This window comes from Solanum lycopersicum, chromosome 9 (assembly GCF_036512215.1).
Source record: "Solanum lycopersicum chromosome 9, SLM_r2.1".
NCBI lineage: Eukaryota > Viridiplantae > Streptophyta > Magnoliopsida > Solanales > Solanaceae > Solanum > Solanum lycopersicum.
The window spans coordinates 14,611,183-14,626,852 of NC_090808.1; the positions used below are offsets into that span (position 1 = coordinate 14,611,183).

General features: G+C 36.5%; 1 protein-coding gene across 1 annotated transcript; it reads right to left on the minus strand.

Moving 5' to 3' along the window:
- Positions 1 to 12,716: 12,716 nt before the first annotated feature.
- On the minus strand, positions 12,717 to 14,459 carry LOC138338387 (sporulation-specific protein 15-like). The gene has a single exon (XM_069289344.1). It carries the CDS (start codon positions 14,457 to 14,459, stop codon positions 12,717 to 12,719), a length of 1,743 nt encoding a protein of 580 aa, XP_069145445.1.
- Between the last annotated feature and the right edge of the window lie 1,211 nt (positions 14,460 to 15,670).

The window sequence follows — 15,670 nt, forward strand, 5'->3', positions numbered from 1 at the left end:
TCGGAGGTGTTGGTGCAGAAAACACTGGAGGTGCCTGACCCTGATCAGACAACCCACTAAGATAAGCGAGCACCTGATTTATCATCTCTGGGGTAGGCTGGGGTGGAAATCCCTCATTCTGCACTTGTTCATTTTCCCCATCCTCCCCTTCTCTTATTACCTCCTCAGTCGGTGAAGGAGTCACTGCCCTAGTATCAGATGGGCTAGGTGCTTGTCCTCTTCCCCTAGAGCACGTCCTCCCACGACCTCTACCACGGCCTCTTGCCGCTGCTCTTCCTCGAGCTACAGCCCCAGTGGCTGGCTCAGACGCACCCTGTCCTGCCGGTGCTGGTGTTGGTGTTGGCGTAGTCGTTGCTCTAGTTCTAACCATCTGCGAAAGAGAGTGAAGATGGTCAGATACCAATTTGTATCACCTAGATACCAATTGGATTTAAGTAGTAGCACGAAAGAAAGAAAGAAAGAATGGAATTTTCCTAAAGTCTTATAGTCTCTCAAAGAAAAGTAAAGGCGTCCCCCTACCGTTCCTTAAGACTCTACTAGACTTGTTCTTGTGTGATGAGACCAACGAACCTAATGCTCTGATACCAAGTTTGTCACGACCTCAAATCCGGGCCGCGACTGGCACCCACACTTACCCTCCTATGTGAGCGAACCAACCAATCTAAACCTTAACATTTCAATGTAATATCGACATAAAGTAATGCGGAAGACTTAAACTCATTAATAAAAATCAATTACTATTATTATCCCCAAAATCTGGAAGTCATCACCACAAGAACATCTATGATCAAATTACTAAACTAAGAGTATTCTAAGAAGCTAAAAGTACATAAAAGCTAGTCCATGCCGGAACTTCAAGGCATCAAGACATGAAGAGGAAGATCCAGTCCAAGCTAGAAGCATTAGCTCACCCTGAAGATCCGGTGTGACGAAGACTGGCTAGAATTACTGTTGAGTTGAAGACGACGGCACATTTGCTGCACTCCACAAATAACAAAGAAGAAAACATAAAAGTAGGGGTCAGTACAAAACACGGGTACTGAGTAGATATCATCGGCCAACTCAAAATAGAAAACAGTATATATTAAGCAATATCACAAAATCAACTAATATCCTTAGCATGCAGCATTTACAATTACCATAACCCTTGGTTACAACACCAAGCACATCAATGAGGACTCACGCCTCCTCATCATACTCATTTTGGAATTAGGTTCATTAGATTTAAATATATATTATCATCTTTCAAGATTCATTATCTTTATTCCCCTCGTGTCGGTACGTGACACTCCGCTCCTCATATACTATCCTGATGTCGGAACGTGACACTCCGATCCTCATTCTATCCTGGTGTCGGAACGTGACACCCGATCCATATTCTATCCTGGTACCGGAACGTGGCACCCAATCCATATACTATCCTAGTGTCGGAACGTGACACTCCGATCCTCATATTCTATTCTGGTACCGGAACGTGGCACCCGATCCATGTACTATCCTGGTACCGGAACGTGGCACCCCCGATCCATATACTATCCTGGTGTCGGAACGTGACACTCCGATCCTCATATTCTATCCTGGTACCGGAATGTGGCACCCGATCCCCTAATCTCACTACTTTCGTTCATCAAGCCTTCTTTTATACCAAGGCATCATCATTAATAAAGTAGATTAGGGTTATCTTTCAAGATTTAGGATTCAATAGCTTCATCATGCTTATTTTATCACAATCATATAATCACATTCATGCAAGCATACAATTAAGCATATAGAAGGGTTTACAATACTACCCATACATATCATTCGCTATTAAGAGTTTACTACGAATAGCATAAAAACCATAACCTACCTCCACCGAAGATTCGTGATCAAGCAAGCAATTTCCCAAGCTTTGTTTCTCTCTTCCTCGTTCGATTCTCCCTCTCTCTCTTGTTCTTTCTATTTTCTTATTCAAACCCTCTTTCTTTTACCCTAATTAGTATATAATTAAGAATGAAAGATGACAATAATAACCCACTAATTAACTTAAGGTTACCTCTTTTAACCCCCAAGTAATTAGACTTATTAACATTAACCCACTAACTTTATAATTAAGGCAGAAATAGTTAAAAACATCCCTTAAAACAATTAAGGAAATCCGACTCAGACTGGGATTACGCAGCCTGTGACGGCCCGTCGTGCCTGCGACGGTCCGTCCTGCTACCCGTCACAGAGTTCAGAGACTCAATTTCTCTGAAGAGTCTGTGACGGTCCGTCACACCTGTGACGGTCCGTCCTGCCATTCCGTTACGAAGTTCAGAGAGTTGATTTTCAGTACCCAATTTCAGATTTTCTAAGTGTTTTGAAACGAGACCCTGCGACGGTCCGTCGTGGGGTCCGTCGCTTCTTCCAGTTTTTCCAGAATTGAAGTCTGCTGCTCAAAACGACTAAACAGGTCATTACATATATTCTCTAGTTTTTGGACGGCAAGAACACCAATATCCTAAAAATATAATGAGAAAAAATCTGCATACTATTTACGATAGTACAAAAATATATTTATGTTCTTTATTCGTTAGTGAATATTATTGCTTCACATTCTAGAATAACATACTTTTAAAAATAGTACAAACTTCAAATATAACGTATTTTTTACATATAGTGAGCAAAATAACACATGTTAATTGATTAAATGTCAAATTAAAACGTCATTTATTTTTATTAAAATCAATATGTTTAAATCTTAATGTATATTTGAATGATTAAGATGCTATGTCTAATCTTAAATATCGAATAACTAAAATTAGGGTTATCAAATAAGGAAGTTGGGTTAAAATTGAAGATATAAATGAGTTGGAATAAAAATTGAGTTGTCATAACCTGTTCAAATTTACATTGGGCACAAATTGACTTAAAAATGGATTGGGTATTGATCCGCCCAATTTAACTCACTTAGTAATAATAATTTTGATATATTGTTAAAGTTTTATAAACAAAATTTGAATTTCAACTCATTTTTTTTAAAAAAAAGATAGAAATGGATAAACTAATTCTAAAAAATTTAAATAAATAGTAATTCATACTTTTTTTTCATAAAAAAAGCTATAAATGGATAGGTTAATTCTAAAAGATATAAATTAGTAATTCATACATTTAATATAAGAATATACATAACATCAATAAAAATAAAAAATCTTAAAGCGAGTTGAAATTGAAGATTAAATTGAGCTCAATTGAATTTTTTCTTAAAACGAGTTAAAGTTTGACTAATTTAAAATTAAACCCAATAAAAATCATCTAGATTCTGCTTATTAAAATTTTAAACAAATTGAACATATTACCAATAAATTACAGTTCAACTATTTTTAATACCTCTAATTAAGTCGGTTGGTTTTTCAATCTCTACAGTAATTTTCTAATCATTAATTACCATATAAATAATCTCAATTCTCAATATTTTAATCCTAGTTTAATAATGCGTAAACCACAGCGTGGACCCTTAATACATAATTGAACATGTGTTTACACCTGAGAGTCAAATTTGTATTTGTATATTATATATATTATATATTATATATATGTAAGAAGCAAATAAGAAGATGGGATGACGTTGGTTTATTAATTTTTTAAATGAATTTATTTTGTCATTATTAGGTATTTGTCATTATCAATAAATAAATAAATGTCTTATAATCGAAATGAAAATGTGCTTACTGCACTAATTTCATTCCAGAAAAAGGGAATATCCTTTTTCATATAATGGAACCCAATTGCTGACTGATAATGGCACTACCTTATTTTTTTATTTATATGAATTTTCTAATGAATAAAAAAATAAAAGAAACATGATGGGTGAACTGACAGAAGAAATAATTAGGTACGTGAAGGTCATTATCAAATTGATGAGCCACTTATATTAAATTATCATATAACAGAAATAGATGAGATTATAATAGAACATATCAAGTCAGGACAAAACTATTGAAAAGTACCAATGTTTTGATATGTAGAATACTACGAATGTTTCTATGTTTACAGGACAAATAATTGAGTGGCAGTGAGCTGTATGATTAACAACAGTGTATGTACAAATCTTTGGTTGGTCATGTTCTCACTTTTAATAAAATCTTATTATTATTATTATTATTTGGGGATTTGTGAGGAGGATTTAGGTAGATTTAGAATAGTAATGTAGATCATTAAAGAAGTATGTAAAATTTCATGTGTATGAGTGAAAATCTTATTTTGATATTTGATGGAGTTATTGAAGTAATGCATGAAAGTCAAGGTTTAATTAGATCTAGCTTTGTGAGAATAACAACATCAGGTATAATGTTTGAGTCATATGCGATAAGGCTATTTATTTCCAATGGAGATCCAAAAAAATATTGGAAGCACTCTCTCTATCTCTTGGTGGAGAGATTGAAAGTGCGTTAGCAATTGTTTGAAGATAATCCAACCATTTCCATAGAATTGTTTATTATTTTCTCAGGTTTAATTTGATTATCAAAATTTTAATTTGACATAAATTTTAAGAAATAAATTGACTTTTAAATCCTATAATAATAAATTAATAATATGTGAAACGTGTAAAAAAAAAACAATATCATGTAAAAATTTGAAAGTCAAAAATTTATTAGAATAAAAAAAAATTATTATTTTTTAAAACGAACTAAAAGAGACTCGAAAGAAAACCAATTTAAATGACCTAGAAAGTATTTCTTATGGCATATATTAGCAAGTTATAGCATCAAGAACATTCTATTGGCTAGTTATAATATCCATGTCCCCATGAACTTTATAAATTCAATTGCTATTATAGCATCCTCGAAACCGCGATCAGCCTTAGAAGCTCATTGATAGGAACGAAGTAAGATACTTCACTGGTTTTTGGTTACTTGTTTATTTATTTATTTTTAATTAAAAAGAATAATTTTTTTATCTATTATATTTTTAATTAACTTTTTTAAAAATATAATTTTTTTTTAAATTTTTTAATTTTTAGCTCATCAACTTTATAATTAATAGAGATAAAATAATAAACTCACAATGTCAATCATTATTTTCTTAATAGATGTATTAATTCAAAAATAGATACGTAATTATGATATAAAAAAGAAAATGACAAGCAATCAAAGTTATCGTAAATTTCAAAAAGAGCAAAACTAAATGTCACGACACTTTTTTTTGGCACGATGTGTAAATGACCGAAATACTCTTTGGCTCCAAAACTGCCTAAACTTCCCTCCAAAAAAACAAAACCAACTTTATTATTTTTTAAATTTACTTTTTCTCTTACTTTACTCATTTTATCTCCTTCATTTCACCAATCAGTTGTGATATTATTTTATTGATCCAATTGTTGTTAGAGAGTTTATTTTGTTGATCCATTTGTTGTTTGATTTATAAATAGAGAGTATATGATTTTAACAAAATGGATTCGACTAGTAAGATTTTTAAGTGGATTTTGTTGATTAATGGTTAGTTATATGCGGACAAAATATTTTAAAAAATTTATTCATAAGATCAACATGACAAAGTCACGTAATATTTTAGACTAGGTAATGAATATTGTGTTGAGGAAGATATAGATCAACTGGAGCAAGACGAGACAATGAACATTCATGTTATTTGAATCATTTGTTCTCATTAGGACAAATAATTTTTTCAAAAAAATATAAAAAGAAACCAAGTAAAAGATAGGATAGCTGTTATAAATATAACATCATTTGTATTTGCTTCCTTGACTATTACTAAGCATTTCAGAAAATGTTTTTCATCTATGAAGGTTAAGTGGTACACTACCTGATAGAATATGAGCCTTCACTTAACCAGTAATGGACCAGGTCCCTTACTACACTCCAGAAAAATACCAGAAACTTAAATGCAGTAAAATCAACACAATGATTTTACGTGGAAACCTCCTTGCTTAAGGGAGTAAAACCACAACCTGTCTCACAGGATTTTCAATCGTTTTCACTAATCTTCAAAAGCAAAAGTAAAACACTATTACACCAAACATAAGAAAGAGTTATCAATCTTACCGTTAAGCAATAGTCCTCTATTGCTTAACAAGCCTAAGTAGAAAACAATCTACCCACTAAGCTATCCCACCTGGACAACCTAGACTTTAGACACAACATACCAATTCCTTTATAGATTCAGGAATGGTTTACAGTTTAAGAACAAGAGAATGTATTCCTAAACAACTAAACGAAAAGCTCCAGATATTGCTGTTGTTCTTGGAATAATTCTGCCTTTGCTTTGTAGTAGCCTTTGCAAGAGTTCTTGAAAAGTTTTTATCAAGTTGAAAAAACTAAGCCAAAAATGTTTAGGAAAGTGCCTTTTATATGAGCAAGTCACTTTCCCAAACTTCTTTGCCATTGGCTGGAAAAGTCACACTTTCTGACGCCATCGGGAAGTGTGCACCTACTTTCTGTACCGTCTCCAGCTGGCAAACAATTGGCTCCTCATCATGAGAGTACCTCTACTAGGTCCCTGAGTTTGTTTCATCTGCAATACTCAAGCAAGAACCCTGCAACAGACAATTAAGAAACTGGTACCTTTACAAGGTCCCCAGGTTTGTCAAATCATCAAAACTACAAATAACATTTTCCCCCTTTTTGATGATGACAAACACTGAAACCATGATTTAATATCCTTTCAACTTTGTTCCCCCTTTTTATATTCTCTCTCACTACATTCCCCCTCACTATTTGTTCCCCCTCACTAAAATATCATTTAGCTACACACAGTTTTACTTCCCCCTTTTGGCATCATAAAAAAGAAACGCAGTAAACCAGTGATGTGAGCATAAACACCGAACAAGATCAAAGCTTAAAAAGCAATCAAACAGTAGAGGAAAAACATTCGCAAGAGAAGATAAGAAGAAGAACATAAGAATAAAGTAATCAACATGCCATCATAACATAAATATATTAAAAACAAACTAAAAATATTCTTTAACACATTGAAAAGCCACAGAAAAGGATGACACAGGGAAGGAGTGATTAACAATCTAGGAAGAGGGGGGAGTTTGAGATAGGGACTGGATAACAAGAGTAAGTCGTGCATTGACAGCATCATTATCCTTGATGGCCTTTTCTTGCAGGGCAGTTATCTTCGCCTTCAACTCATCATTCTCTTTCTCCAGAGCTTGAACAACTGAAGAACCAGGTCCCTCACTTTGTGTAGTAAGCAGTTCTGCTTTGAGTATATCAATTTCTGCTTTTTTACCACTCAACTGCACAGTGAGCTCTTCAATCTCGTGTTTAAGCTGATCCAGGTCCTCAAGAAGTTGAGCCATCTTGCTTTTTGGAAGGCCTCTACCTTCAATGCATCACATTCAAACAAGGTATGCTCAGAGATAGTTTTTTTAACTGTCCCAACCTTTCCAACACTAAGAGGAATTCGAAAATGCTTGAATACTTTAGTGAGAAAGTATCCATAACCCATTCCATGAACACCTTTCCTCTCAATGACAGTCTTGTAAATGTGCTCAATCATTTGACTAGGAAGTCTCACATCTTCAAAGCTGCACAGCATCTCCATCACATACAAGTCAGCAGCAGTAGCAAGTGTCCTTTTTTCTGTGCGAGGAAGGAGCACCTTGTTGACGAACTCAAAGACCAGCTGATACTCACTCTTCATAATTTTCTTATAGATCCCAACAACCTTAGTTGTAGGAGTCTTAGAAATCATAGAGGCAAATTCTGAAGAGCAAGTTTTGCCCACCACAGACCGGGTCCCCTCTGTAGGCACTCTGAGGATTTTGCCCAACACCTCATCATCCAAAGAAATGGCAATATTGTTTACTCGTGTGAGGAGACTCCCATCTTCCATGAATTGAACATTGTATTAAAATTCACGAACCTCTTCTTCATTGAGGATAGGGGATTTCTTGTCGAGCAGGTGCATCCAAGATTGAATCTCCACCATGTCATGCAGAGAATCCATGCCAGGAAGAGTTATAATCCCCATATCAAAAACTCTTCCTGCTAGGACTGCTTGTTTCCTCAGACTGTCAACTACTTCCTGCATGTTGACATTCTCAACTTTCCTGGCTTGAGAACCAGGTCCCTGTGTCCGCTTTCTCTTTTTCTCAAATCTCTTCCCTTTTGACTGCGACTTGTCAACCTTCCTTGTAACCCTTTCCCTTTTCTTTTCTGATTTCTTCTCGTTATTTTTCTTTTCAACCTCTTCTCCAGACAATTCCACCACATTAACGTCAGGTAATTTAAAATTGGATACCTTGAAGGTTCTTGCACTTCTAACTGCAACAGTAGAACGTGCACTTGTCTTCAAGGCATCAACCATCAATTTTTGTGCAGCAGACCTAGTGGTAGGTCGTCTCCTAGGAGCCTCCTTCACAACCTTTTCTTTCCCTTTTCTAGATCCCACCCCTTCTCTTCTCTCCACCTTCCATTTTAACGGCTCCTCCTCACTAGCAGAGTCAGAGGAAGAGGAAGAAGAGTACCGCCCTAAATCAGGGGTTTTATCGAAAATGGGTTGAGAAGGCCTTACCTCTTCTCTTTCCAGGACATCAGAGTGTTCTGCTCTGGCCTCTTCTCGCATCATTGCCAGACTTTCAATCACGAGTTCCTCATTCGCTGCCAATGTATTAGACTCGGAAGCCCTATGTTTTGGTAGATCTCCTTCAAACATGTTGTCAGGCAACATGTCTTCACATGGACCAGGTCCAATAGGTACTGGAGAAATGTTTAGATCTATGGAGAAGAAAGGGTTATCAGGAGTGTTTTGTGGAGGACTGGGTGGGGGAGGAAGTCTGACTTGAGCAGTTGTTGGAGAATAGAATGCCAAAGGCTCGATTTCACTAAGAGAGTCCAACAATTGTTTAGAAGAAGATGAAGAGGAAGACATGTTTGTGATACTGGAAGGTTTCGTTGAAAAGCAAAAAGAGGAAGAAGAAGACAGATTTTGCCTTTGAATTTGATAAGCCTTTTGATAAAAGAGAGAGATACAGTTAAGAGACGGATGAGAGTTTCAAAAAGAAAAAGGCCTTTGTAAAAGAAGTGAAAGGGTGCCAGGTCCTTGATTGGATGCGTCGTTTGAGGGAGAAACGATTGGACTGATCGGTCAGAGTAACCGATGACTGACACGTGGCATTTTCAACGGTCAAATTTTTCAATTTAAATTTAATGTAAAAATGCTAACCTGGACAGGTACCAGGTACCATGATAGAGTTTAACTTCATCCCTTAATTGTTCTAGTCTCTTCTTTTGCTGAGCAGATCCCTACTGAGAGTATACCTATTAAAGATACAAAAAGAGATCTTGTTCAGATTTTTAAAATTCACACAAAGGATACCTGCACTGCAATTTTAGACATCAAGGGAGTTCCACTGTTGGTGGCTGAAAGCATCACTTGGAGATCAACATCCCCAACTTTAACCGATTTCTCTCAAATTGATCCTTGCTGAGAGCCTTGGTGAAAATGTCTGCAATCTTTCCCATACTAACAGCACTAGTATTGTCACACATAAGAGGAATTGCTTTGATGTGGATTCCAAAATCTTCTAAGTGTTGCCTGATCTATAACAATTGAGAACAACAGGCTGCAGCAGCTACATATTCAACTTCAGCGGTTGAAAGAGCCACAGAGTTCTACTTCTTGGTACCCCAAGAGATAAGTGATGATCCAAGGAAATGAGCCATTCCAGAGGTGCTCTTCCTGTCAACTTGATAACCTACAAAATCAGCATCTGCAAAACCAACTAGATCAAAAGTATCACCTGCAGGATAGAAGAGAACCAGGTCCCCTATTTTCTTCAAGTATCTAAGAATACGTTTTGCAGCCTTCAGGTGTGAATCACGAGGACATGCTTGAAACTTGGCACACATTCCAACACTATACACAATATCAGGCCTGCTAGCAGTCAGATATAACAAGGAGCCAATGATTCCTCTGTACATTGTCTGATTCACAAGGGGATCGGATTCTTCTACTAACATCTTGGAATTTGTTCCCATAGGAGTATCAATAGGTTTAGAATCAAACATATTGAATTTCTTCAGCAGCTCTTTGATATACTTCTCCTGGCATATTGAAATCCCATTTGATGGTTGTTTGATTTGCAGCCCCAGGAAGAATGTCAACTCACCCATCATACTCATTTCAAACTCCCTTCCCATCAGTGATGAGAATTCTTCACAGAGATGTTCTGAAGTAGCTCCAAAAATTATATCATCCACATAGACTTGAATGATAAGCAATTCTTGTTCTCTTTTTAATAAGAACAAAATATTGTCTATCTTGCCTCTTTCGAAACCATTCTTCAGCAGAAACTTTGACAACCTTTCATACCATGCTCTTGGAGCTTGTTTCAGACCATATAGTGCCTTATTCAATCTGAACACATGATTTGGTAGCTCTGCATCTTCAAAACCAGGAGGTTGCTTAACATGCACCTCCTCTTTGATATCTCCATTCAGAAATGCACTCTTCACATCCATTTGATACAGCTTGAACCCCATAAAAGCAGCAAAAGCTATTAAGATTCTAATAGCTTCCATTCTGGCAACAGGTGAAAAAGTCTCATCATAGTCAATTCCTTCTTCTTGATTGTATCCTTGCACCACCAGCCTGGATTTATTTCTAGTAATCACTCCATTTTCATCAAGTTTGTTTCTGAATACCCACCTAGTTCCTATTATTGTTCTTCCTTCAGGTCGAGGAACCAGGTACCATACCTTACTTCTTTCAAACTGATGGAGTTCTTCTTTCATAAAATTGATCCAGTCTGCATCACCTAATGCTTCTTTAACATTCTTGGGCTCAATAGATGATATGAATGCTGAGAATGCAATTAGATTTTTTGTTTTTGATCTAGTTTGAATTCCAGAATTCAAGGGAGAAATGAGACTATCAAGAGGATGTGATGAACTATTCTTCCATCCTGACTTTGCAGCAGATTGATTTGGCAGATCATCATGTTCTTCTTCATCAAGAGTGACATCATCTTCTGGGGAGTCTGATGTACTCTGGCTGGAGTTTTGAGTAGTACCAGGTACCATATCATCCTGTTCAACCTCAGCATCCTCTTCACGTAGACTATGATTCTGATCATCATAATCATTTTTCAGTTGTTGATCTACATCAGCTTCAGCTCCTTCAATCTTCTTGGATTTGAGCATTTTCAGCACATCATCGTCATCATTTGATGCATCATTCTTTAAGCTTCCATTTTCATCAAAGAAAACATGAATGCTTTCTTCAATGCATTGTGTTCATTTGTTGAATATTCTGTAGGCTTTGCTGGATGAAGAATATCCAACAAATACTTCTTCCTCACTTCTGGGATCAAATTTTCCCAGATCATCCTTCCCATTATTCAGCACAAAACATCTGCATCCAAATGCTCTAAGATAGCTCAGCATTGGCTTTCTGTTGTTGAGCAGTTCGTATGGAGTCTTATTCAACACAACTCTTATTAGACACCTGTTGGTAACATGACATGCTGTGTTAACAGCTTCAGCCCAGAAACTTTGAGGAAGATTTGATTCAATAATCATAGTTCTAGCAATGTTCACCAAGGTTTTGTTCTTTCTTTCCACTACTCCATTTTGTTGAGGAGTTCTTGGAGCAGAGAAATTGTGGCTTGTACCATTTTCATTACAGAATCTATCTAGTGTTGAGTTTTCAAACTCTGTGCCATGATCAGATCGAATGCTGCAAACAACTTGATTCAATTTGGTTTGAATAATTTTGAAGAATACTACCAACTCTTCAGCTGTATCTTCTTTTGATCTCAAAAATCTCGTCCAGGTGTATCTTGAATAGTCATCAACAATCACCAAAATGTACTTCTTGCCATTTCTGCTTTGAACCTTCAAGGGTCCACACAGGTCCATATGAAGCAGCTCTAAGGTTCTTGATTATGTTACCTGATTCTTGGGCTTAAAAGATGACCTAATTTGCTTTCCTTTAACACAAGCTTCACATATTTTATTTTCAGCAAACTTCAGCTTGGGCAGACCTCGGACCAGGTCCTTAGAAATCAACTTGTTCAATAAAGATGAATTCACATGCCCTAGCCTACGATGCCAGAGATCAGCATTCTCATTTTGAGCACTAAGACATGTTAGGTCATCTCCATGAGACGTTTCTAAGTTTGCCACATACATATTTTTACTTCTGTGTGCAGTGAGAATTACTTTGTTTGTAGTTAGACTCACCACAGTGCATTTCTCAGAAGTAAACTTGACCTCATTTCCTTTATCACAGATTTGTGACACACTGAGCAAGCTGTATTTCAACCCATCCACATGGTAAACATTGTCAATTGAATCTTCAAGAGATCTTCCTACTTTGCCAACTCCCAAAATGTACCCCTTCTTGCCATCACCAAATGAGACACCTCCTCCTTGGAGGGTCTTGAGTGAGAGGAAGTTCTTTACATCACCAGTCATATGCTTAGAGCAACCACTATCCATATACCAGTATTGACTGCTGCTCCTCTCACTCACTTGCACCAAAAATCACTTGGTAAGCTTGGGAACCCATTTCAGCTTGAGTTCCTAGTAGGCAGACAAAGGAGTGATTAGATTGTATTTGGTCCAATATGGTAGATTTTGAAGCTTTCTAACAAAGGACACAGGGGCAGGTACAGATTTTTTCTTTGAAAATCTGTGAGTTGAAACATGCTTTGGAGGACCAGGTCTCTCTATTGGTACATTATGCCTTTCAGCATAGTTAGAGAACCTTTCTTAGGAGTTTCTCTAGCTAGCACAATCATTCTTCAAATGCCCATTCTTACCACAATGGAGACACAACAGATTGTCAGACATAAACACATACTTACTGTGAGGATTGTAAGGAGGACTTATGTTCAGGCTTCCTAGTCCTTTCTTATTGAAGTTACTCTGATTTGTTGCATTTGACAGTAACTTTGAGGATTTGGTCCACTTAAGAGATTTTTCAAGTTCTTCCTTAAGATTCACAATATCCTGTTCTAATTTGTTACTCTTTTCAAGTGACATACTAAGATTTGTCTCAGAGTTTTTCAATTTTTCTTGAATTTCAGCTTGCAGACTATTTGACCTTCCATTATGCTTTTCAGCTTCTTCAGTAATCTGATTCAACTGGTTCTTAAGTTCAGAGTTATTGGACTCTAGAGACATCATTCTTGACATTTTCTCTTCAAGTTTAACTTTGTTTTCAGTTAAACTTTCAAGTTCAGCATTCATGGTGTCTCTTTCAGATGTTAACTCTATCACAGAATTAAGCATGACTTTTGCCAAAGTTCTCAATTTTTTAAGAGAATATTTATCCAAGTCATTTTTCATATCTAGAAGAGTTACCTGATTGTCCTCTTCTTCATTTTCTGTGTGAGACATGAGAGCAAACATTTCATTGAAGACAGTTTCATCCTCATGCACAGCAACCATGGACACATCTTTTGGCTCATCAGGGTCTTCTGAATCACTTGAATAATCCCCCCATGCCGCAAGAGCCTTTTTGACAACCATATCAGCAGCAGCTTTACGATCTCTATTACCAAGTACCAGGTCCCTTCTATTTTCTTTGTCACTCTTGTGTTTTTGATGTTCCTTGTTTTCATTCTTGAGCAAAGGACACTCTCTGATGAAGTGCCCAGATTTTCCACACTTGTAGCAAGTATCACCTTGAACAGCATTTCGAGTCCCGTTTGTTCCTCTTTTATAAATTTTGTTTTTCCTCACAATTTTTTGAGATCTACTGATGAGATATGCCATATCATCATCATCACTTGAATCTTCATCTGATTTATACTTCAGCATCAATGACTTGTCCTTCTTGGCTTCCTTCTTTGACAAGTCATAGTTTCGATTCATCTCATGTGTTTTTAGATTACCAATCAAAGAATCCATAGTCAGCACCTTCAAGTCCTTGGCTTCTGTAATGGCATCAACTTTGCTCTCCCAAGACTTTGGAAGAATTTGAAGCACTTTCCTGACTTGTTTGGTCATGCTTATAGGTTCACCCAGACTTCGCAGCTCATTTGTAATTGAAGACAACTTGGTGAACATGTCATGTATTGTTTCTCCTTCCTTCATTTTGAAGTTCTCATACCTTGAGGTAAGCATGTCAATCTTAGATTCTTTGACTTGTTCAGTTCCTTCATGAGCAGTCTTCAAGCAGTCCCAAGTTTCCTTTGCAGACTCACAGGCTGACACTCTGTTGTACTCATCAGGTCCTATACCACAGACCTGAAGAGTTTTAGCTTTGAAACCTTTTTCAATCTTTTTCCTGTCAGCATCATCATATTTCTGCCTAGTCTTTGGAACAGTAATGGTCTTCTCTCCATCCTTTTCTTCCATCATTGGAACAAATGGTCCATCTAGTACAATATCCCATAACTCGCTGTCTTCAGCCATGAGGTAGTCATGCATTCTAACTTTCCACCAACTATAGAAATGTCCATTGAAACGAGGAGGTCTGTGTGATGACTGACCTTCTTCGAGGATAAGTGGAGCTGCCATTCTAAAACAAATATCACTTTCTTGGTGTTAACCAAATAGAAAGTGCCTGCTCTGATACCACTTGATAGAATATGAGCCTTCACTTAACAAGTAATGGACCAGGTCCCTTACTACACTCCAGAAAAATACCAGAAACTTAAATGCAGTAAAATCAACACAATGATTTTACGTGGAAACCTCCTTGCTTAAGGGAGTAAAACCACGACCTGTCTCACAGGATTTTCAATCGTTTTCACTAATCTTCAAAAGCAAAAGTAAAACACGATTACACCAAACGTAAGAAAGAGTTATCAATCTTACCGTTAAGCAATAGCCCTCTATTGCTTAACAAGCCTAAGTAGAAAACAATCTACCCACTAAGCTATCCCACCTGGACAACCTAGACTTTAGACACAACACACCAATTCCTTTATAGATTCAGGAATGGTTTACAGTTTAAGAACAAGAGAATGTATTCCTAAACAACTAAACGAAAAGCTCCAGATATTGCTGTTGTTCTTGGAATAATTCTGCCTTTGCTTTGTAGTAGCCTTTGCAAGAGTTCTTGAAAAGTTTTTATCAAGTTTAAAAAACTAAGCCAAAAATGTTTAGGAAAGTGCCTTTTATATGAGCAAGTCACTTTTCCAAACTTCTTTGCCATTGGCTGGAAAAGTCACACTTTCTAACGCCATTGGGAAGTGTGCACCTACTTTCTGTACCGTCTCCAGCTGGCAATCAACTGGCTCCTCATCATGAGATGTTGGTACCTCTACTAGGTCCCTGAGTTTGTTTCATCTGCAATACTCAAGCAAGAACCCTGCAACAGACAATTAAGAAACTGATACCTTTACAAGGTCCCCAGGTTTGTCAAATCATCAAAACTACAAATAACACTACCATTATAGGAAAAAGCATCAATCATACTGCTGCTTCGGCCCATATTCTCAATCTTCAATATAGGATTGGCAATATGAAACTAAAGACACTAACAAAGAAGACTAATAGATCATATTCGACAATTGTTATGCGTTTTTGAATATTTTATTTATTAAAATATCCATTTACGCAAACATTGTTACTGTTGTAGTAGTGATGAAAAAATTATAAAATTTTATGGTGGCTAAGTGCTAACATTAGTTAGGCTAATTAGGATTTTGCCCTTTTTGGTGGCTTAATTTTCTAACTAGTTAGTTTGCTCATTTTTTTTACTTTCATATTGATCTCTGTTTCAT

Excerpts from the sequence above, each read along its gene's own strand:
- LOC138338387 (XM_069289344.1), bottom strand. The coding sequence starts at position 14,459 with ATGGCAGCTCCACTTATCCTCGAAGAAGGTCAGTCATCACACAGACCT.